General features: G+C 40.8%; 1 protein-coding gene across 1 annotated transcript in view; it reads right to left on the bottom strand.

Moving 5' to 3' along the window:
* The window catches only part of mnat1 (MNAT1 component of CDK activating kinase), a 118,581-nt gene that overhangs the window by 60,634 nt on the left and 32,251 nt on the right, over positions 1–25,696 (bottom strand). The window contains exons 6-7 of the mRNA XM_078234227.1: positions 23,214–23,339; positions 3,123–3,244 (exon numbers count right to left, since the gene is read on the bottom strand). Coding sequence (XP_078090353.1) covers positions 3,123–3,244; positions 23,214–23,339 — 248 coding nt within the window. The remainder of the gene's footprint in view (positions 1–3,122; positions 3,245–23,213; positions 23,340–25,696) is intronic.

Here is a 25,696-nt window from a genome sequence, read left to right as displayed (position 1 = left end):
AGTGGTTTGGATTTTCTATTCTACATCGCTCCTGTTTCAGTGCCTTAGGTCATTTTACTGTTTTTATCTCAGCACATGCAGTAATCACCAAGCCGGCCAATCGCTTCCACAGTGGCTAAATGGAGTTCCCTCTGCTGATTTTTGCCAGGGGACAGTCTTCAATGATGTGAGTCATTGATTGGGGTGCACCACAACTGCAGTCTGGGTTCCCTGCAAGACCCCACTTGTGCCAATTTGCCTTGGCTTGTGCAGAAACGGTTGAGGAGTGCCCATTGTTGGTGTGGCAGGTTGAAACCGGGTGGGAGGGCTGTGGACCCTCTAATGAGGAAGTGGCTTTTAATGGTGGTGTGTTGGTTCCATTCCTGCTGCCACAGGGCCTCCGTTGTTACTCTTTGGCATAGTGGTCTTAGCCATACAGACTGGCGTGATAGGAGGTGAGCAGCAGGTGGATTGGTAAAAATCCTTGTATTGCAGCAATCTTGAGTTGATGCAAAACTTATCCAGAAGCTTTCTTGTTGCAATTTGTTGCTCCGGACGGGGAGCCAGGGGAGTAGAGTTGGTTAGAGGGCACCCGAGATGATACACTGGGTTGATGTTGAACTGGGTATCTACAATTCTGATGTGGGATGCGTTGTACCATACTGGTACACAGTACTCTGCAGTTGAGTAGATAATGGCAAGAGCTGTGGTCCTTAAGGTTCGAGCATCTGCAACCCATGAAAAGCCAACTAATTTGCTGAGGTTGTTTCACGTTTTGATTTTACTGCTGTCTTGCTCAAATGATTTTTGTATGTCAGTGTTCAGTCAAGCGTAACACCAAGAAAAGCGGAATGTCATTTGTGATTCATTCTCTTGCCATTTAAGGAGATGTTATGTTCCCTCTTGGTGCTGATGTGTGGCGTGATGTGAACATTGATCCATGACCAACTCTATGTTAAACGCACTATTGTTCTTAAAGAGGAATTGTTCAGATACATTTTAGGGAAGTGATGAACTTGATTGATTTACCCAGCTGATTATGGATCAACACAAGTTATTTTTTGTTAAAATTCCTTTTAAAATTTAAGAAAAAAGTGAAGTTTGTTTCTGAAGAGGGGGTTAAAATTAGCCTCAATGCAATTGGCCAGATTTTCAAATTTCTGAATTGTTCGAAACCCAGTGTATAACCAAAGAAGCGTGTCGGGACACTGTGGAAGATGCGATGCGTTGACCTACATGGGAATTGCCTGGGAAATCTGAACTTCAGATTGGCAATTCCCCTGCTTCCCGGGACCCTGTGTGAGTCAGTGGCTTCAGACAGTTCCGTAATGCTTACCCAGTTAATTACCCAGGAAATGTTAAGATAGATTAAAACCTATTCTAACTTCTGGGTAATTCCAGAACTGACCACCCCACCCCAATGATGATAACCTTGCCTGGGAAGGTCCAGGACATAAATTTTTAAACTAACAATTGAACTTTTTTTTATACGAGGGGCAAGTTGAATGCATTCAAACTCCCTAGAAACGTATGCAACCGTTGAGTATCCTTTGTCCTGTACTCCATTTTGAAGGAGTTGACTATTTTAAACTTGCTGGTTACAGCCAATTTCAAGCTCATTGATACAATTACAGAACTGTTATGGTGCAGAAGGTGGCCATTCAGCCCAACATGTCTGCACCAGTGAGCATTATGACTTAGTGCCATTCTTCTGCCTTTTCCCCAATAACCCTGCAACACAGCACATTATTTGAATAGAAACAAACAATCACTGAATAATACCCTCCTGAATGCTTCGATTGAACCTACCTCCACCACACTTCCAGGCAGTGCTTTCCAAATCAAAACCACGCGTTGTGTGGAAAAGCTTTTTCTCACTCACAGTTGCTTCTTTTGCAAATCATTTTAAATCTGTGCCCTCTCGTTCCTGATCATTTTACGAGTGAGATCAGTTTCTTCCTTTCTACTCTGTCCAGCCCAGTCTTGATTTTGAACACCTCTATCAAATCTCCTCTTAGCATTCTCCTTTCCAACTTCTCCCATCCATCTTCATAACTGAAATTTCTCATCCCTGGAAACATTTTTGTAAACCTCTTCTGCACGCTCTACAATGCGTTCACATCATTCCTAAAGTCTGGCATGCAGTACAATACACAATACTCCAACTGAGGTCTAACTAGTGTCTTGTATAAGTTCAGCATAACCTCCTTGCTCTTGTGCTTTATGTCACTATTAATAAAGCCTACAATACTGTATGCTTTATTAACTGCTCTCTCCACCTGTCCTGCCACCTTTGCATGCTGTGCACATGCATACCGAGGTCCCTCTGTTTCTGCACACCCTTCAGAGTTGTACTCCTTATTTCATATTGCCTCTCCATGTTCTTCCTACCAAAATGAATCACCTCACACTTCTCCACACTAAACTTCATCTGCCAACTATCTGCTCTTTCCACTAACTTGTCTATGCCCTTTTGAAGTTCTGCACTATCCTCCTCCTTAGTTTACAATGCTTCAAAGTTTTGTATCATCTGCACTTTTGAAATTGTCCCTGCACACCAAGATCCAGATCATCAATACAAATCAGGAAAAGCAAGGATCCCTGAGGAACTCTACTACAGACCTTCCCCCCAGCCTGAAAAATAACCATTACTCGCTGTTTCCTATTACTCAGCCAAGTCTGTTCTGTCAATATTTGTAAGTGCCCCCCCCCCCCCGACCTGGAAACTCAGATTATTCAAACGGAAAAGGTACAACTAATTTTAAATGTGAAAGGAGCAAAAATGTTATACAAGATATTTGAGTGGTGAATATTGTAATTTGACAATATTTGTTGAGTGTTTCCACAGTTTTACTTTATGTTGTCTATTTTATTTTAAATCACTTGCTTGGCAAATTGTAATTTAGTATTATCTGAAGACTCGTGCATCTCCTGTGACAAAATGCAGGCAAATGGCGATCAAAGGCCAGAAGAAATAGAATTTAAGAAAACATGTCATGAGATTTCTATAGAAAAACTTAAAAAAGAAAATCTCTGTGGATTAAATAGAACTCTACATTGAATAGAGTTATTTGTGGGCTAATTATGCTTTCAGCAAAATCTGGGCAAAACAGTCACTGCGAGGATAGAAATTCATTCCTTACCCTCGTTTTCCAAGGAGCTCATATTCTGGAACTTTAGGTCCATAAGTCTCTATATGCAATGGCTGGTAGACATACAGTGCTTCTTCTATCCTTGGCATTGGTTGTAAGGATATTTGCTGACCCTGTTTACAAAACATATTGCACGTTAAAAGGGTTATATCTGAAATAGAAAAAAATGAAGTGTATGTAATACCACGTAGCACAAACATCAACGCAGTTCCAATGTCATAAATTATTCCAGCTACAGATTACTTCATGAAAGTTTAGCAAACCAAAGTTCATAAAATTAATTTCAACCCATCTTAAAGTGTATGGAATCAGAAATCACGATATTGAGATGCCGGCGTTGGACTGGGGTAAACACAGTAAGAGTTTTAACAACACCAGGTTAAAGTCCAACAGGTTTATTTGGTAGCAAATGCCATTAGCTTTCGGAGCCCTGTTCCTTCGTCACTTGGAGTGGATGTCTGCAGATTTCCACTCCATCTGACGAAGGAGCAGGGCTCCGAAAGCTAATGGCATTTGCTACCAAATAAACCTGTTGGACTTTAGCCTGGTGTTGTTAAAACTCGTACTATCAGAAATCACAGCAGGGGAGGACACCTGTGCTGATACTAGCTCGTCAACTGGAATGAACCACTCTAATTCATTTTTTCCTTTTTCTTTCCTTTCTAAAAAGCATCTCACTTTCAAATAGCTATCTAATTCAATTTTATAATGATATGGCTTGAATTTTCAGGATTGCGAGCACTTGGTAGATGCCATCCTGGGAGTCAGTGGGGAACACATCCCTGCTGACTCTGACAGACTCGCTGCCATTTAACATTCAATTGAATGTTGATTGGAGCAGGCAGGATTTCTGTCTACCCTTGGATGGACGCCTTGGATTGGCCAACAGCTCTCCAGTCTCACCAGGCACAACACCGCAGTGGCCAGAAAAGGTACTGCGGGACCACGTCTGAGCCTAAGTCCCGGGATCACATTTCAGGTAAGGCCCAGGGATCCCGGGGCAGGAGGGTCGGAGATGCCCTGGGGAGTTAGGGGTTGGGTTCATACGGACTCGAAATGTTAACCATTTCTCTCTCCACAGATGCTGCCAAACCTGCTGAGTTTATCCAGCATTTTTTTTCAGCTATACAGCATCCACAGTATTTTGCTTTTATTATAGCATAAATGAACTTAAGGGGAAACTGGATAAATGCGAGTCGAAAGAAACAGAAATAAAAGCTGATAGGGTTAAATGAAGTAAGGTGGGAAGTCGTTCCCATAGAGCATACATGCATCATAGGGTAGATGGGTCAAATGGCCCGTTCCTGTGCTGCACACACAATGTAACTACTTAGCCTTTCAGAAATTCAAAGACTTTTGTTAAATCTACCATAATCTTCTAAAATTCTACTCAATAAAAACATTTATCTTTATTTTCTATAAACTCTCACTAGAGGCATCACTGTGATATTCAATAACATATTCAAAGTATGTTTAAGTATATAGAATTAAAAATACCTCCCAATTCCTATAAACATCAATGCAAGTAAAATAATATAAATGTGATTTTTAGAGCTTTTCAAAAAATAATTTTTTTGAGAGATCTATTTAGAAAGGCAGACAAATATTTAAGATTTATTTGAAGTCAGCTAGTTTTAAGCAGTAATAAAACCATCCTGTAATACTTTCAGCATACAAGTGACAGCCTTCTTTCTCATAAAACAATATTCTGCACCGTGGAGGTCAACTCTGTATTAAGCCTCGCTTATTATGGCTCAGGAGCCCGACTCTGACATGGCAGTCTCTGTTGTAGGGGAAGTAGTGGGCTGAAACGGTGCACAACTCGCTGACCTCCTCTTCTCTGGGCCCTTTCCAAACCCAGCTGAGTCCTTTGTTTCTTTTTTGCCTCCAGAGACCATGGCTCCCAGCAACTGTCTCCTAGGTGTCAGTGTCAATATCTACCATCTTCATATCATATCTCTCTTGCAGGTGTCCTTGTGGTCGAGATGTGGATGCCCAGGAAGCCCCGGCCCGGTGGTCAGTTCACCGTACAGAAAGTCTTTGGGTATATGACCATCATTCATCCGGTGAGTGTGGCAGAGCCAGTGCTTAGCAATGAGTGTATGCTAATGAAAGTAGCACAACATAGTATTTGACAGCATGGTATTTGATCTTGTGAGGTGTCAGTCACAAACTTGAAGGATGTACTGTTTTTAAATAATTGCATTTGACATGCTGTAATGCTATGTATTAGTCTGTTGCTAAAGTGTAAATTACAAGATTGTGGCACAATGAATCATAGAATCCTACAGTGCAGAAGGAGGCCATTTGGCCCATCAAATCTGCACTGATCACAATCCCAATCAGACCCTAACCCCATTACCCCATGCATTTACCTAGATAGTCTCCCTGACACTAATGGGCAATTTAGCATGGCCAATCCACCTAACCCGCACATCTTTGGACTGTGGGAGGAAACCGGAGCACCCGGAGGAAACCCACACAGACACAGGGAGGACATGCAAACTCCACATAGACAGTGACCCAAGCCGGGAATCGAACCTGGGTCCCTGGTGCTGTGAGACTGCACTTGTGCCACCGTTCCTCTGAGCCAAAAGCCATGGGTTTGAGTTCCTAATACTTGATGGACACAGAAGTTGCATTCATAAAGCAGGCAAACAGATGGATTGTTGAACCTGCAGATCCTTACAACATGCCTTTAGCAGACAATAAGGAGATACACTCCTGGTCCGCCATGCTTGATGCGATTGGCAGCTCTCAAGCTATAGCCACTGGCTTTAGGTCACAACCTTTTTCAGGGAAGGCAAGCTACAGAAAACAGATGCAAGCATGTGCTTTGACTGCTCTTCTCTAGGCGCAGGATGTCTTCCAAGTCCAAGTCTATAGTGGAAATGTGTACAATCTACCATATCCCTCTTTAAGGTCACATGGTAAAAAGTATCTATATCTTGAGGTCAATTAGAGGCTAACTCCTCAGGCACATCCTAAGGTTGTTAGAGAATAATGTTTTTTCTGTAGATTCATTGATAATGGTAATGACTAATGGTTCAGGTTTCTCTAGATTGGCAGGCGCTTGTGGATGTCTGGCACCTCCAAAGGTCACAAAAGCCAGCAGCAAATCCCCCCCAAAAAATCACTTGTTAGCTTTTCCAACAAAACTTTCAGAAAGCATTCAAAAATAAAATGACAGGAGATAAAGTTTTTGATGCCAGCCCAAATGTAACAGATGTTTCATCAAATGGTACTTGTGCAAGAGAAGGTTCTAATCAAGCAGTGATGTTGTATTATTTTACAATTTTTAACAAACATGCTGCAGGGAAAATTCAGTTTTGGTGACTATACTCATGGATATTTGCAGGGCTACAACAAAAAAAGCAGGCAAGTGGGACTAGTCGAGTTACTCTTGCTGAGAAGCGGCACAGATGCAATGAGCCCAATGGCCTCCTTCTGTACTATAACCATTCTTTCGTTCAGTGATTGCATGGTAATGAACTAAAACGCTGGCAACTGCTCAAATCCTGAAGTTGACTTTCGTTCTAAGAGGGGTAGCTACTTTGGAAAACAAACTGGAGTTTACTGATCGGTGGCTGGCTCGCTCAGCCAACCTAACTGAAGATAAATATGTACACCAAAACTCAGAATTGGGAAGATATTTCGTAAAGGGTAGAAATCCCTAACTGACTTTAAGTACATGGTAAAGGTGGCAGTTATACATGTTTTTGCAGTGTCAAGCGATTTACACATATTTAATCAACTCAGGTAGATGAGGGCAAAAAGACAGTTTTCAGTTGACAGCAAGCAAGTGTAGCAGCTGCAACAACAAAAATGTTCAACGTAATGTTTTCAAAAATACAAAAGGGGCACATTTAACTTAAGACGTCAAAACAACTGCTTCTAGAGAAGGAAGGTTTGGTTTATCAAACATTCGCACAAACCTTTGCACAATTTATATAAGATTATTTGAGTGTTCAGATTAATAAAAAGTGTTTTTATACACTGACAGTAACTGTTATTGCACTGTACATACTTACATAAAACAGTATCTGTAACTAGTCCTTTACAGGTTCCCAAAACTCAGACTACATCAATACGCAATATCATTTCACAATTTTCTATGGTTCTGATGAGCTTTCTATCCAAAACTGCACAGAGCACTCTGGTGTGGCCCAGGTTATGTCTCATGCAGATTCAGCATCCTCATTTTGCTTTTATACTTCACGCCTTGATCTATATATATTTAAAAAATCAGAATCCAAAGAAATTTAGCCCTTTTTAAAGCCTTTTCGATCTGCAGTTGGATGCACATGTTTCAATCCTTCATGCCTTTGATTGTTAGGCTGTCTGTTCCTTTACTAAACATGTACTATTACATATTCATCTATGTGGAATATTCTTGTCACAGATCTGTTCCAAGTACTAACTTGCATGTACTTCTGCAGTCTTGAATTTGTTGACACCTTCCAAATCGATGTCCATCAGAGGATGATTTAGCCTCAATCTTCTTATGCCTGGTTAAATGTTTTTAAAATCTGCATTTTATTCAACTTGTTTTCCTTTACGATGATCAGCCATTTTGATCTTCAAATCAGTCTGAACTAGGCCCACTTTTATTCCCCTATTACAGTCCACAAACTTCTTCCTGGCTCAAGTTTTCTTTATCTACTATTGGCATCTGAATGCTTACCTCAGTACTAAAGGAAGGAGTTGCTATTTTGCTCTTAGTACAGTTCTATAATCATATCTTATTCCTTTTCTTAAAGATCTGCATTAATGCACCCATTGTAATGCTGTTTTGCAATAACACTTTAGTAACCTAACAAATTGTAACCTTGTGCATCAAGTCTCACACACACAATTTTTGTGCATTTGAGCATTCAAGATAATATCAAGTTTGATTTTAATCAAATCCATTTTAGATCAATTCCTTACATTCTAATAACACTGAAGACATTCAAAACTTGTAATGCCAGTAGAGGTTACAACCTCATTTCATTAAAAAAAAAGCTTTTAAAGTAGACAAAAGTGGCGACATTTAATGATCTTTTTAGCTCATAAGTATTTTAATACCCTGAAATTTCAAATCACATCTAAAGAGACAGTGGGTGGAATTTAATGCAGCTCATTGCAGTGGGAACCATGGCTTTGCAGGAGAAGACTCACATCAGTCCCCTAACAAATGCAAAACCTCCCCAATTAAGCCAGAGGGTGGTTAGGGCTAAAGCAAACACCAGTGGTGGGAGGTCAATTAGACTTGTTAATAAACTAATTGATACCCATTTAATCCTTGAGCCCAGTGCAATCCAGTGTTTGCTCACGGATTAAATGGGAGCCTCACAGCTATCACTCATCTCCTGAGGGGGCCCAACAAACCCCCTCGGGTTTGATAGCAGTCTCCTGGGGTTGTGGGCAGGCGGGTGGGCGGGGCGTTTGGCTACTCACTATCAAGTACCCATGCCCGAAAAAGGGACGTAGCATCGATAGGGGAAGTCACACCTGCCCTTACCTCCAACCTCCCCCTCTGATGACCCCAACCCTATGATGCCCACCCCACCTTCACCAACCTTCGGCCTACAGTCCCGTGATGCACTGCCCACAGATAACACCATTCCCAATGGCGCTAATGGCAACAGAGAGCAGCTGGCCTCTTGTTTGGCTGACAGTTCACTGGAGGCAGGACTTCCGACCATGGGGTCGCAAATCCAAGGAAGGCCAACTGTGGCCATTTAAATACCTGAAGCGACCCTCGTCAGACAAATTACATCTCACCTGGCAGAACTACTCCATTTCTTATGATCCTGTATTCTGCATGACAAAGCACTTTGGTACAAAGTTCAGAGCAAGTTTTGCTCTTCTCCAATGCTTGCTTATAAACATGCTAAAGTTTAATTATTTACAGATCGAAATGCATTCTTTAATTGTGCCATTTAATATCATGCATGATTCCGAACCATTTTCAGATGACAACACAACATAATTAGCTTCACATTTCTTCAAAGCTATATAGAGAATTGCAATAGAATGTCTTCTTTGGCTCCAAGGAAACACGAACATTCATTTTCAAAATAACATTATAAAATTGATGCATTTCATGATATGTTTAAAATATGTCAGCTCTCAACATTCCTTCTCAATGAAACAATGGCACCAAAGAGTTTTAAACAAAACTGCATGAAAAATATCTGCACTCTGTTTATCATCATTTTTTTTTCCATTTGTTTAAGGAAAGGGAAAAGACAGTCTAGTCAGGGATACTAAGATACTAGGAATAACCTGACCTCCTGTAAGGCTCTAAAAATAGTAAAGGAAAAAAATGAAAAAAGCAAATCAAATTCAAAATCATATTAAATCACAGAAGTTACCAAAACAAGCAAAAATTTTGCAATGCAGCTCAACAAACTTTCTAGCTTTCCCCTCCAAAAGGGAAGCATGAGTGACAATGTGTCAAACCCACATGCTTCACATACTAACCGAGATGTTGCTCAAACCGAAGGGTGCGTCAGTTTTGCTCCCTTTTACCAGCGTCTGTTACTCGTTCTTCTGCAATTAGTCCTGTGCCCACCTTTTACACAGATAACTGCATATGGGTGGAATTTGAAAGTGAAACTCCCTCATTATTCCATGATGACCACACCCACGGTGTAGGTAGCCAGGTGAAACTCTAGCAAAGAATTTATGATATCTGTCTGCTTCACTGGATAATATGCCCACAATCTGAGATTGCCCCCTTATTTCCCTTTGCATCCTATGTCCCTACTTATAAAGCCCAGGATGCTCTTGTTCTTTTCATGGTTTTAGCATTCTCTGCAAAAACAAACTTCATCAAATCTAAATTTTAAAAGACTTTCAAAATAAACACACCGAAGATAAAGGCGATAGTCAAGAATAGGGTATTCATGGCGTAACTACACCATTAATCTACAAAGTAAGGTATTTTTGTCTATTATGCTTGATAATAATGAAAATGTTAACAGGAAAAACTGAAATAAGACCATAAGACATAGGAGCAGAATTAGGCCACTCGGCCCATCAAGTCTGTTCTGTCATTCATTCATGGCTGATTTTTTTCTCATCCCCATTCTCCTTTTTCCCCCATAACTCCTGATCCCCTTATTAATCAAGAACCTATCTATCTCTGTCTTAAAGACATTCAATGACCTGGCCTCCACAGCCTTCTGCGGCAATGAGTTCCACAGATTCACCACACTCTGGCTGAAGAAATTCCTGCTCATCTTCTGTGTTAAAGGATCATCCCTTCAGCATGAGGTTGTGCCCTATGGTTCTAGTTTTTCCTACTAATGGAAACACCCTCTCCACGTCCGCTCTATCCAGGCCTCGCAGTATCCTGTAAGTTTCAATAAGATCCCCTCCCTCATCCTTCTAAACTCCAACGAGTACAGACTCAGAGTCCTCAACCGCTCCTCAAACAACAAGCTCTTAATTCCAGGGACCATTCTTGTGAACCTCCTCTGGACCCTTTCCAAGGCCAGCACATCCTTTCTTAGATACGGGGAGACAAAGTTACAGGGAGAAATAGAGACAAAGTGTAAATCATGAAGGGCTTTTACACACTTGACCAATTTATTTAATAACGTATCTATATACACACACACACACACACACACAGTCTCCCCCACCCCCGCCACTTGGGGAATAGTGGGGAAGTGTTAGAAGGATTTCCGAGCTGACTATCAGTCCATTGAACAGCGTTATGAATGTTCCTTCCATGGGCAACAAGTGCTGGCCAACTTGAACCCAGAGCTTCTGGTCCAGAGGTTCGGACACTATCTACTAAGCTACAAAACCTCTGTACTAAACTAATGACGAATATGAAAGGTGCCTAATGGTTCAGTAAGCACAGAAGGGAGACCTGGACACAAACAAAATAACAATTTAATTATCAAATTGGAGAAAATTTACAACTAACTTAAGCTCGTGTTATCCAGTTACATTATAAAATACAGTAAATTGATTTCATCCACATGATATTCATTGAATACAGGAGTTGGGATGTCTTGTTAAAGTTGTACAAGACATTGGTAAGGCCACACTTGGAATACTGTGTGCAATTCTGGTCACCCTATTATAGAAAGGATATTATTAAACTAGAAAGAGTGCAGAAAAGATTTACTAGGATGCTACCGGGACTTGATGGATTGAGTTATAAGGAGAGGCTGAATAGACTGGGACTTTTCCCTCTGAAGCGTAGGAGGCTGAGGGGTGACCTTATAGAGGTCTATAAAATAATGAGGGGCATAGACAAGGTAGATAGTCAATATCTTTTCCCAAAGGTAGAGGAGTCTAAAACTAGAGGGCATAGGTTTAAGGTGAGAGGGGAGAGATCCAAAAGTGTCCAGAGGGGCAATTGTTTCACACAGAGGGTGGCGAGTGTCTGGAACAAGCTGTCAGAGGTAGTAGTAGAGGTGGGTACAATTTTATCTTTTAAAAAGCATTTAGATAGTTACATGGGTACGATGGGTATAGAGGGATATGGGCCAAATGCGGGCAATTGGGATTAGCTTAGGGGTTTTAAAAAAGAAAGGGCGGCATGGACAAGTTGGGCCAAAGGGCCCGTTTCCATGCTGTAAACCTCTATGACTCTATCATTGTGCTCCATGCAGCCTCCTTGAATGGAAAATTTGGCAATCTGAACCCTGGTCCATTCCCAGTGGTACCAAGGAACAGAGAATATTGGTTTGTCCTGGTCCAAAAGCTCCTGGCTTAACGGAAAGATTTTCATTTCTTAGCATGTTGGCACACCTGCATTTAAACATCTTATTTTAACTAAATATGGCTTGACCTCAATTATGAACTGTGGTGTGGATCATGATACAACTCAATCATTGGGTACCAGTTCCGTTTAATTTATTCATGGGATGTGGTTATCACTGGCAAGTCATTGGCAGATGGGATAGACTCTCTTTTGTTGGTCATTGTCTGGCACTTGTGTGATGTGAAGAGTACTTGCTGTTTATCATCCAAGTCTGAGTGTTGGTCTCGATACAGGTGGGGATGAGCTGATCATTATTTGAGGAATTAAGTATGTAACTGAACAGCGTGCATTTCAAGACAAATTTCTCACTTCAGACCTTAGTAGTCATTGGTGAAACCACTGAAGATGTCTGGGCCTAGGATATGGCCTTAAGGAACTTAAGTAATGATATCCTGGGGTTGAGATGATCAGCCACCAAGAAGCACAATTATTTTCCGTTATGCTAGGCATGACTGCAGCCAACAGTGTCCCTACCCACCCCACCCATCTGATTCTCAGTGACTTGAATTTTATTAGGGCTCTTGATGCCACACACTGTCAAATGCTGCCTTGATATCAAGGATAATCATCTGCATCTTACATTTGGAATTCAGGTCTTTTGTCAAGGTTTGGGCTAAACTATAATGACGTCAGGGGATAAGTGATCCTGGTAGAAACTCAGCACTGGAGCAGGTTATTGTTGAACAACACCTTCCATCACTTCGCTGATGAATAGCAGTAGGCTGGTGGGGCAACAACTGGTCGGATTGAATTTATCCATGTGGATAGAACATTCCCTTGGCAATTTCCATTTTGTCAGCTATGCTGGAGCTTGGCTAGAGGCGCAGCACGGTGTGGAGCACAGGTCTTCAGCACTGGAGCTGATATGTTGTCAGTGCCCATAGCCTTTGCTTATTCAATGTTCTCAGCTCTTTCTTGATATTACATGAGTGAATCAAATTGGCTGAGGTCTGGTACGTGTCATTGCGGGGATCTCAGGAATGGGCCAAGATGGATCAACCACTCGGCACTTCTAGCTGAAGGTGGTTGCAAACACTTCAACCTTGTTTTCTGCATCAACATGCTGTCCTCCACTTTCATTGATGATTATCCATTATAATTGTTCATGGAACCTCATTCTGTTTCTTAATTGTTCAACACCATTCACATTTGGATGTGGTAGCATTCCAGAGCTTTAATTTGATCCATTGATAGCAGCATCACTTAGCTCTCTCTATAGTATGCTACTTCCACTGTTTAACGGTGTGCATACATTTATACCAGTCCTTCACCAGATTAGAATCTCATTTACACAATGCCTGGTGCTCCTCCTGACATGCTCCCCTAACTCCTCATTGCAACAGGATTGGCACCCTGGCTTGATGATAATGGTAGAATGATGGATATGTCAGGCTGTGAGGTGAAAGATTGTGGTGGAATATTAGCGTCACTACAGATGGCCCATAACACCTCACGGATGCCCAGATCTATTCTGAATCTGCCCCATATGGCATTGTAACAGTGCCACACAACATAATGCAGGATGTCCTCAGTGAGAAGATAGGACTTTGCCTCAACAATTGTGGAAGTCACTCCTATCAACATCGTCATGCACAAGACCTATCTGCAGCAAGTAGGATGATGAGGAAGAAATCAAGTAGGTGTTTCTCTTGTGTTAGTTCACTCACTACCTGCCAATGGCACAATTTAGCAGCTGCGTCCTTCAGGGCTCAGCCAGTAAATTTGTTACCAAGCCATTTTTGGTGACGGACATTGACGGCCCTTCAGCGACTTTGCCTCCACAGCCTTCTGTGGTGGAGAATTCCACAGGTTCATCACCCTCTGAGTGAAGAGGTTTCTCCTAATCTCAGTCCTAAATGGCTTACTCATATGCTGAGACTGTGACCCCTCTTGTTCTCGATTAGGAAGCAAATGCAGAGATTGTCACTAAATTTCTGTACCTTAGTTTATTCCAAAAAAAGGTGCAACTTACTATCCAGATCTACTGTTACATTAGTTGTAATTTACTCAGTCTCATTAAAAACAGATTCAAAAAAGTGTGAGAAACGAACTGATTGAATAGAAATAACATATTTTATGTGTTCTCAATATGCTAAGCAGAAAATGAACCCCATTGTGTTCAACTTATTCTATTAAAGTCATCAGCACCCAATGCCAATGAATTTCCATAGTTGTTCTCCTGATTAGCCTGCAGGAGATCTATTGAACCATCAGAAAACACAGCAAATGGCTGAAAGCTTCCCTAAGGTTCTGCCAATTCCCCATCAAGTTAAGAGCAGCAGACAAAAACATTTATAGGATCTCAGGGCCAAATTTTAACTTCTTAATTTGTGTTTGCATAATGTGAAATAGTTCCAGTTATTTCTAATCAATTGAAACAACAAACAATTCCACATTTCATATAAACTCAAATTAAAAAGTTAAAATTGTTGGGTCAGAAATAGATTGAATAGATTATATATTATTTATGCACTCACTTTAAAATTTTTGAAGTCTTCAGATTGGATGTTTGTTACAAAAGTAACAAATCACATGACCACGTCATTTATTGGCGTGTCAAGTCTCACTTTCATCGAGATTCACTTATTAAAAAATTGTAAATGGCTTCCATACATCTCCCTGTCAGAAAGTAGTCTATTCAACTCAATGGGTTTACACTCTGTGCACAAATCCTTACCATATATAACAGTCTGACCTTGGCACAGATACTAGTGCCAAGTGGCTGGCGATAAATGACAGCTTTAATGATGAATGGGTTAAAATACAGTTGTTATTATGGAAAAATGTATAAAATGCTCAATTATATACGAGGAGGTTTGTTGACGCTGTATTTGTACATCTACTTAGTACTACACCAGTTGCCATTACACATGTTGATGCCAATCAGACATTTGCTGCAACACTTCACAAAACCTAATTAATCTCTGCACTCTGTCCTTCCCCTCACAAAACTGGCTGTTTGCCAGCAAGTCAATCTTTTTCAAATCAGTTCAATCCCTTTTAAATATTAAGCATTCAAAATAAATTCATTTTATAAATAATATATCTACAAACAGTCTGCACAGTAGTAGATGTTCTCATAATGTTTCATCCTGACGTTGTCTAGCTTTCTTTGCATAACAGACGAGATACAAATGGCTCATGGCTTGTCGTATACATTCATTCTGCTGACCTCTGAAATGACCTATGCAAAGGCAGTCATGCATTGCACTGTGGTATAAATCTTCACAGACAAGTAAAACCTGTTCTGTTTGGCACAAAGCCCTCTAGCTGTATAAGCTACTCATATTTATGGAGGAGGGTAAGAAGGGGCCACATTTAGAGAGCATATTATCCTTCAACATGTGGCAAACTTTGAACTTATTATTTTTTTGCAGTGCTATGTATTTTAAAGCTCCCAAATAGCAGAATTTTACAAATAAAAGCATTTTTGAAAGAGGTGTTAGTTGTGTTTAAGAAATTCAATTTTTAAAATTTACAATTCTATCTAAATGCATATGAATATATATTATATATAAATATATACACATTATATAAAAATATATACCCACCTTTAATTTGGATTGATGGTTTTTGAGGTCCACAGTAAAATTTATGATGCAAAACAGTAATCTTATAGTTGGTTCATAGTCAGTGCACAGAGCAAATTCTAGTTCTAAAGGTGGCTTTTTTCTGGTATACAGAGTCTCCCCCCCACTCAAAAAAAAACAGGAGATAGACATTACTTCGACCCTCAGAAGGTTTTTTTAAAATTAAGTTATAACAATAGGGTTCCCTTAACTGATGAACCAGATAAGACTGGGTTTTACAATAAAAATTAAAATATATTAATACATATTTAAATTTTTGATTGGACTTCATTTTAAAATTTGCCATCTTCTATTTTTCAGCAGTGTAGGTGTCAAAAATGTATTGTAACAGCTGCAGCTCAGTGGGTAGCACCCTGGTCTGAGTTGCTAGGTTCTGGGTTTTAAGTCCCACTTCAGGGTTAAGCACAATAATTAAGGCGGACACTCCAATGCAGTACTGAGGAAACTATTCACCAACAGAGGTACTAGCTGGAATTTTACCGGTCCACCCCCCCACCGGAATCGGAGCAGGCGAGGAGTGGACAATCAAAACCTCGGGTGGGATTTTCCGGTTTCGTGGTGAGTGCAGCCGGAAAATCCCGCCCCCGGTCTTTCGGATATATTGTTAAACCAAGACCCCGGACAGGATTTTGCGGCCTCGCTCGGGCAAGATCGGAAATTCCAGCCCGAGGTCAATGGAGATTTCCATTGTCGGACACTCGTCCGTGCCGATTTCGTGGCGGGTGAGGTGGTAGAGTTCCAGCCCCCATCTTCTTGCTTGTCTGAACAGCACTATTACAAAGAAGAACAGGGGTATTAAATCCCTGATGTCCTGCCCAATATTTATCCTTCAATCAATTTTGCAAAAATAGATTATCTGATAATTATCATTGCTGTTTGTGGAACCAATGAATTCCCAATGAGAAAACTCAGTTTCAACTCAACTGACAGCTGCATAACTATGTGCGGATATGAAAATAATCCTATCCCATTCCTTCCTGTGCCTTACACAGAATGGCACAATGCTAACAATGGACAAATAACCAGTCAAGAACAACAAAGAACAATACAGCACAGGAACAGGCCCTTCGGCCCTCCAAGCCCGCGCCGCTCCCCGGTCCAGGATTGAATCCTGAATCCAGGATCCCCGCCCAATTTTCCAGCCTATCTACATCCTAATATCCTATCCACCGAGCTGTCCCTCACAGCTACGATGCTTTGTTCATCACAACCTATTAACTCACCCCCACCCCCCCATTCCAGACCATGTGATCTCCAGGGAGAGGCGAAAACCCAGAGTGAAAACCCCAGGGTCAATATGGGGAAAAAGAAATCTGGGAAATTCCTCTCCGACCCCCTGAGGCGATCGAAACGAGTCCAGGAGATCACACTGGCCCTGATCGGAAAATGCTTCCCAACCCTATTCATTTCCACTTCTGCTTTACGAACACCATCTGAATTCCCTGCCCCCGAGACAGTCAATGCCATTCTGGTCCCTTTATTGACATGCAGTGTAAATAGGAGAAAATAAATTAGAAAAAAATGTTTTATAGTTCTGTAGGATTCTTTTTATAAATTTTCTCCCATTTCTAAGCTCCACTGAATAAATTTGAGCCAAAGAACTGGCTCTAGTCACTGGGTGAGGATAGCAACAAGCACGTAACTTGATAAAATTATTTAGTCAGCTCACATTGCAGATCAATCTATACTCTCACAATACCAACCTATTCTTTACATCCATGGCCCTCAGTAGAACTCCTACTGTACATTTCTCTGGACCTACAATACCGGCTAACCTGTCTGAGAGATGTTGTCAAAGGTGGATTATTTCAGCAATTTCTTTCCCACCTACCAACCAAACACAGCTTGGTGTTGTGATCCTCAACAAACTTAGTAACAAATTAATTATTCACATTAATATTTATAGTGGGCTTACAGATGTCTATCATTAAAAGTACCCGACAATCGATATTATATTTTTGATCAGTGATATTGCACCACTACAGGAGGAGAACTTCTCCAGAGTATTTTGATGATCATATTTCATCCCATGACCAAGCACTTTTTACAGAACCTTAAAGTCACAGTTATATATTCTTTTTTTTAAAAGTCACTTCTAAAGTTTTATTTCAATGTTGAGCAACATTACAGTTCAGGTTAAGTATTTAAGTACCCAAGTGCACCTCCTTGCATGCTGGAGCCTGCCAAGGAAGGATAAATCAAGTGTCACACCTGTATAATATAGAGAAACTGCAACTTTACCGTACATTTTCATGGCTCAAGAACTGAACAATGGAAGCACTGGTAAAGCAGGTTCTATTCAGATTTCTTGACCATCTTGGCAAATTATACTTTGAAACTATTTTCACACATTCCACAATATAATTGATTTATCCTATATCGTGCTGATGTCAAATCTTGTGATATGAACTCAATTTCCATTTATTGATCAATCCTTAATTGAACGCCAAGACAAATTAAATACAAATTATCAGTAGGATTTTAATGACCAAGGCTGCATAATGGCTAAGTGTTGCACATTAAGTTTCAAACTGGTCCCAGCGATACCTCAGTGTTGCGAATTGGTTCAATTTGGAATTCTGCCATTAACCGAAACTTCCATCAACCATGCCACAAGAAACCACTGTAGGGATTTCAAAAGTTTAACATTTTAACATTTAAGAGCCGTGGGGTTATGCTGCAACTGTACAGGACCTTGGTGAGACCACATTTGGAATATTGTGTGCAGTTCTGGTCACCTCACTACAAGAAGGATGTGGAAGCGCTGGAAAGAGTGCAAAGGAGATTTACCAGGATGCTGCCTGGTTTGGAGGGTAGGTCTTATGTGGAAAGGTTGAGGGAGCTAGGGCTGTTCTCTCTGGAGCGGAGTAGGTTGAGGGGAGACTTAATAGAGGTTTATAAAATGAAGAAGGGGATAGATAGAGTGAACGTTCAAAGACTATTTCCCTCGGGTGGATGGAGCTATTACAAGGGGGCATAACTATAGGGTTCATGGTGGGAGATATAGGAAGGATGTCCGAGGTAGGTTCTTTACTCAGAGTGGTTGGGGTGTGGAATGGACTGCCTGCTGTGATAGTGGAGTCAGACACTTTAGGAACATTTAAGCGGTTATTGGATAGGCACATGGAGCACACCAGGATGAAAGGGAGTGGGATAGCTTGATCTTGGTTTCAGATAAAGCTCAGCACAACATCATGGGCCGAAGGGCCTGTTCTGTGCTGTACTGTTCTATGTTCTATCTGTGATGATCAACTCAAATATTTTTCAGTGCATAATATGCTATTTTGCATTTTGTAAATTTAGACTTGCCTTTCAAAGATGAATTTCTCTACCCCTCACTGCCTCTTGTAACCCATATTTTAAACCATGCTCGTCTCAATGGATTATCTCAATGCCATTGCAGAAACAATGAAACTGATCTCTCTAATGGATTGTCATATAATTCAGCCCCCTCCCCCCCATCACCGCAACACCCTCCCCTACCCAGAAATATAACTGCATTAATTCCATTGTTATAGCATGCTCAACTTCCTTTATTAAAAAAAAAGTTAAGCTCAGCATGTGGACAGCACTGGCAAACCACAACTTTTACTACAGTCCGAATAACAATTAAGGCGCATTCAACTGAGCCAAATAATGATCTTTATGGTTTCCAAGTATTGCATAATTCAGCGGTACATAAATATCAAAATTGAATCATTTTGAGAGAACCTTTAGTTTCAATTCTGTTGAAGAATGCCTATACAAAACAACCAGTAACGTACCAACAAGTGACAAGAACGTTTATCGATGAAGCAAAAGGTTTAGTTAAACAGGGATGAACGTCCGTACTTTTTGTTCAAAGAATTCCTCCACTTTATTGAAGGAAATTTTAATCTTTGGATAACTTGCCAACATGGAATTCTTCAAACCACTCCCCATTCCTGTTAAGCAGTTTCAGTGATGTAACTGACTGTTATAATCCCTATGCACCTCAGGCTGTCTCCACTGAAAACAATGGAAGACTCAACTTCAAGTTGACCCAAGAACTGCACTGGATCTAAAGTGGCTCAGCTGGTACACTCACCTCCGATTGTGGTTGTGGGTTCAGAACTTTTATGCTCCAGAACTTGAGCATAAAACCTTAAACTGTCATTCCAATGCAGTACTAAAGAAGTGATTTAGACTTGAATTGACAAGACTATATACTTGCTGCAACATATAAAATGTGGTGTGGGGTTGTGGTAACTGGTTGATAGAGGAAGTACCTTTACTGTAGTTTAGTATATTAGCTGCCCAAGTAATATTAAGTCTATGTTCATTTTAGTCTCTTTACTACAAAAAAGTCTTAAAATCATGTTGTGCAATACTTTCTGTGAGGGGTCACAAGATGATAGATGGGAAAATATCAGATTGGTGCAGTTGAGGTGCTTTATGAACTCGAAGCTGAGACTGTGTCAAAGTTGAGGCTATTTTAATGTACACTCATTCATCCTAAGAATACTGGAGAATACTGAAACTTGGTGCCTGAAGTAGAAAGTGTTCCTTCCAACATTTTTCTCCTTCGTCTGTTAAGCATAAAAATTCTGACCAGAAACAACTCCATTATGAATTGGCAGCTAGGAAATCTAAAATCAACAACCGTCTTTATAACCATGTATTTTTGTTCAATGCTTCAGCAGCTTCTATTGATATGTTAGAGACACTTGTTTCAAAAATGTTCTCTTCAATCAAAACCGACAAAATGGTTTTAATAAAACAGCTGCAATTTATTTAAGGGAAATAAATTTCCAGGTGGTCACACAGGTCGTACCAGTTCAAGATCTTTACAAGAATACGTGCGATTTAATACAATCTGGCACCACAAAATGCTATGTCGGGAATAAGAACAACCATTGCTAAAAATAGAATAGTAATGCATGTATCTTTAAAGTTTAAAAAGTTTTTTAAAAAGTTTATTTTATTCGTGTCACAACTAGGCTTACAGTAACACTGTAATGAAGTTACTGTGAAAATCCCCTAGTCGCCACACTACGGCGCCTGTTCGGGTACACTGAGGGAGAATTTAACATGACCAATGCACCTGACCAGCACGTCTTTCAGACTGTGGGAGGAAATCGGAGCACCCAGAGGAAACCCATGCAGACATGGGGAGAAAGTGCAAATTCCAAACAGTGACCCAAGCCGGGAATTGAACCCAGGTCCCTGGCACTGAGGCAGCAGTGCTAACCACCGTGCCACCATGCTGCCCTTTAATATTTGCAGATGCATCATAGTTCCAAAATAAAAGTTTATTTTGAATAGAATAAATTCTTTGCAGAATTTAAATTAACTTGAATATTCAGCATTAACGTTTCACACGTTCATGAATTTAGAATTCAGAGTTCAGCTCCAGAATGTCAAGGGCTGTAATTCAAGTGTTTGCACTAGAATCACGTGCTGCTGATATCCTACAACACTGACACCCACCAGAGACTGTAAGCTCAGTGAGAAGGTATCTCATTTGGATGGAGTCAGCAGGCAGAAGAATCATTTTGGGTGTTTCTTTGTTGTCCAGTTAGTATTTCTTTTTATATAAAAGTTTTTCTCCTTAGGGGTTCTAGGTCTCCTTCCAGGCTTCACCAGTGAGGCTTACTGCTCTCATGATGCACCAGCAGCACTGGAACACCAGGTTGGGGTGGCACGGTGGCACAGTGGTTAGCACTGCTGCCTCAGTGCCAGGGACCCGGGTTCAATTCCGGCCTCAGGTCGCTGTCTGTGTGGAGTTTGCACATTCTCCCTGTGTCAGCATGGGTTTCCTTCCACAATCCAGAGTTGTGCGGGTTAGGTTGACTGGCCATGCTAAATTGACCCAAGTGTCATGGGAATTTGCAGGGCAAATGTATGGGGTTACGGGAATAGGGCCTGGGTGGGACTGTGGTTGGTACAGACTTGATGGGCCAAATGGTCTCCTTCTGTACTGTAGGGATTCTAAAAGGTTCTGACTGAGGCTGGAGTAGCAGTAACTCCTGGCTCGGGGAATCACCACCACAAGCCTGAACTTTACCTTGTAAGGGATGGTCATAAGTTTCATCCATTACAAAGCAACATGGAAATTCCCAGAAACAGTAGATATCCAACATAACTACCTTTACCTTGTTTCCACATGGCTTCCCACAAAAGTTTTGACCAGTGGAATCCTTATGAAATTTCAGGACTTTCATGTTTTTGAAAGGTTGAACATCCAACAATCAAAATGCTAAATTGCCAGAGAATAAGGATTACCTTGCAATCAACTTCCTCAGCGAAGAACATGTCATCGTGCTGAAGTAACCACAGGTTGTCAAACAAGGAGAATCGAAATCCACTATCTTCAAGATGCATAACGGCCATACAAACCACAGCAGTTCAAGAAGGCAGCTCACCAACTTCACAGGGGCAATTAGGGATGGATAATAAATGCTGGCCTTGCCAGCACTGCCCACATCCCATGAACAAATAACTTTTTTAAAAAATCAATTTTACTACCTTTGCTGGGATAGGAATCATGTAATTTTCCGATATTATGTTATGTAAAAGGTCAAATAGTTCATCTTACCCCCCCCCCCCAAAAACCCCAACAAGAGGGGAATACAAAATATAATAAGCATATAACTGTAAAGGTTGTTTCATGAATTCACAAGTGGTAGTGAGGATGGCTAGGAAGATCTTGGAAGGGAGAGGATGCTGCCTTCATCGGAAGCAGAAAAATGTGGACACTAAATAATTTTGTCCTCCTTTACCAGTGGCCTCAATTTTCAGTGAAAGTTTGACACTTCATGATCAAGGTGGTAGCTTTTGATTTGATTTATTGTCACATGTATTAACATAGTGAAAAGTATTGTTTCTTGCGCGCTATACAGACAAAACATGCCGTTCATAGAGAAGGAAAGGAGAGAGTGCAGAATGTAGTGTTAGTGTCATAGCTAGGGTGTAGAGAAAGATCAACTTAATGCAAGGTAGGTCCATTCAAAAGTCTGACAGCAACAGGGAAGAAGCTGTTCTTGAGTCGGTTGGTACATGACCTCAGACTTCTGTATCTTTTTCCCGAAGGAAGAAGGTGGAAGAGAGAATGTCCAGGGTGCGTGGAGTGTTAAATTATGCTGGCTGCTTTGCTGAGACAGCAGGAAGTGTAGACAGAGTCAATGGATGGGAAGCTGGTTTGCATGATGGATTGGGCTACATTCATGACCTATTGTAGTTCCTTGCAGTCTTGCCCTCTGTTTGAAGACAATTTACTCGCTACATTCTGCTGAATGTTATACATGTCTTCTTTGGTCTTTACATTACCGATGGACAATATTTATAAAAACTTTAATTAATTAGTTAGGAGCTGTAATTAGTTAGGAACGGCAGTGTAACATTGGAGCAACTATGCCACTAAGCAACATAGTGCAGTAACATAGGTTTCCACCCATCACTCCCTGACATTTAAGTAAGGCAATGCGGAAGGGCAAAGCAGAATAAGGCAAAGCTAAGTTAAAGACTATACTTTACTCCTGACTCAACTAATTCAAATGCTGAGCACATATCAGGTTTCCACTGATGTAATATTTTACTTTTGAAGTTTAACATTAATTCTATCCAGATGGGCATTCAGTACTCTCAAAGCAGAAAATTAAGACAAGTTAGCATTCACAAAGCAATATCTATCCAACAGACTGAAAAGGTATTTTGACTGTATGTAGCTCCATTATACCATATGCAAAGTACATAACTTCTTACCATTTTGATGCCAGTTGAGAATGTGACGGATTTGACTTGCCGCTGTGTTTCCAACTGTGTTTCCAGTTGTGCAGCCCGGTCCTTATGCTGAGCCAAAAGCATGCTGGCGGGCAGCTGGGAGCTTTCCTACCAGACACATTAATGACAGATTAGGGCTTTAGACAGAGGGAAAAATTCCCCTTTCATCCCCATGTTGAGATATAAGGACATAGGAAGAATTCCTAACATACCATATTTAGTGATTGAGTTACTAAACTCAATAATTAGAATTAATAGTTTTATTCCTCATAAATTGTGTTCAAAATTCCAGTTAAGATTGTATTTCCATTTCAGTTGACTCCATTGTGAAGTCTTTCTTCACTCTTTTTCCAGTTGAACATCACCTTGTGACTAACTTTAACTTTCACTTGAGATGAGATTAGAAATTACTTCATTATGACTCAAAGGATTGACTATGCTCAGAATAATCTGCCATCCTTCCCTTTTGAAGCATAGCTCCCTCTAAAGTATTGATTAAAAGGAAATTGAAAAGTAGAACATTTACAACTCAAAAGGAGGCTTTCGGCCCATTGTTCAATGTCAGCCATTAAAGAGCTATCCAGTCTCGTCCTACTTTCCAGCCCTTCATCCACGTCCATGCAAGTTATGGCCCTCAAATCCACTTTCATGTATTTCCTAACTGCGTTGAGAGATTCTGCCTCAACCTCTGGCAGCAAGTTTCAGACCCCCACTATCCTCTGGGTGAAAATATTTCCCGTCAATAAATATCTTGGTGTTTCAAATTTGCCCTTCTAAACAATGAACCAATATCCTTTTATCCTCTGCCTTACCTATCTGAAAGCACTTGTTTTGAGTTTACTTTTTCTATCCCATCTTATGTATGTCTAGGAGATCTCCTCAAATGCATTTATTGTCAAGACTAAACAACCTTGTCCTTTCAAGTCATTCCTCATGGCTCTTGCTCTGAAAGTAAGGATCACGCTCATTGCTGTCTTGTGCAGTGCTTCCATGGGTCTGGATAGCTTGTCGTCGTAACAGCAAACAAAAACAGATATTCAGTACTCCACTTCAGCCTGAACAAAGTACTATACAAACTTAATTGATTTTGCAACATAACCCAATCTCCTGTTCATTGTCTGCTTCTCAGAAAAAATAATCCCCAGCCTCACTGCAATGAAAAAAGGGTAAAAGTTGGTTTCCGATGGCTGTGGACACATGCAACCAAACACATCAGAAGATACTATGTGAGCAATTTTGGGCCCCACACCTCAGGAAGGACATACTGGCACTGGAGCGGGTCCAGCGGAGATTCACACGGATGATCCCAGGAATGGTAGGCCTGACATACGATGAACGTCTGAGGATCGTGGGATTATATTCATTGGAGTTTAGGAGGTTGAGGGGAGATCTGATAGAAACTTACAAGATAATGAACGGCTTAGATAGGATGGACGTAGGGAAGTTGTTTCCATTAACAGGGAGACTAGGATGCGGGGGCACAGCCTTAGAATAAAAGGGAGTCACTTTAGAACAGAGATGAGGAGAAATTTCTTCAGCCAGAGAGTGGTGGGTCTGTGGAATTCATTGCCACAGAGGGCTGTGGAGGCCGAGACGTTGAGCGTCTTCAAGACAGAAATTGATAAATTCTTGATTTCTCGAGGAATTAAGGGCTATGGGGAGAGAGCGGGTAAATGGAGTTGAAATCAACCATGATTGAATGGTGGAGTGGACTCGATGGGCCGAATGGCCTTACTTCCGCTCCTATGTCTTATGGTCTTATGGTCTTATGTTCAATCCATGACCAAAGCAGATTTTGCTCAATCAATGCTACAGTTTGGGCATTACAAATACTTCACTGCTCACAGGCTAAAGAGAAAAAATAACCATTCAAATTTCCCACTCCTGATTGCTGTCCAATAACACAGAAACTAGAAGCAGGAGTAGGCAATTTGGCCCTTCGAGCCTGCTCCGCCATTCATTTTGATCATGGTTGATCATCAAATTCAATATCCTGATTTCCCCCCCCCCATATTCTTTGATCCCTTAAGCCCCAGCCTATGCTGACCATTATAGGAAGAGACAAGAAAAGGCTAATCATCCAGTTCTAAACTGCACCGGTCTTGCTTTTTGGATTACAGGTTCACAATAAAAAATTAAATATTTTTAAAACTACATTGGTGGATGCCAGGTGAGAACAGTATTATTGTTGTCCAATTTAATTTGTTTTTCATTTTCATCATAACTTAAAATCTTTTCAGAAATATTTCTCTACACCCTCAGCTGTTTGCTCTCCCTACTTGAGTGTCAGCAGTTTATTAGTCGGCAATTTTTTTTTGATTCCAACTTCAACAACATACCTCTTTAGAAACTCATCCCACATTACATCAATGATTAACTTTCCCAAGCAAGCCTCGGTAGTTATTTTAGTGACAAATTGAAAGGAATGGTGTGGTGCCCTATGCACATTAGTAACCGGGTTGGGA

The sequence above is a fragment of the Mustelus asterias genome, chromosome 18, assembly GCF_964213995.1.
Source record: "Mustelus asterias chromosome 18, sMusAst1.hap1.1, whole genome shotgun sequence".
In the NCBI taxonomy this organism is placed as follows: domain Eukaryota; kingdom Metazoa; phylum Chordata; class Chondrichthyes; order Carcharhiniformes; family Triakidae; genus Mustelus; species Mustelus asterias.
Note: the sequence above shows the minus strand (reverse complement) of the source record. Positions and strands in the feature narration are given on the sequence as shown.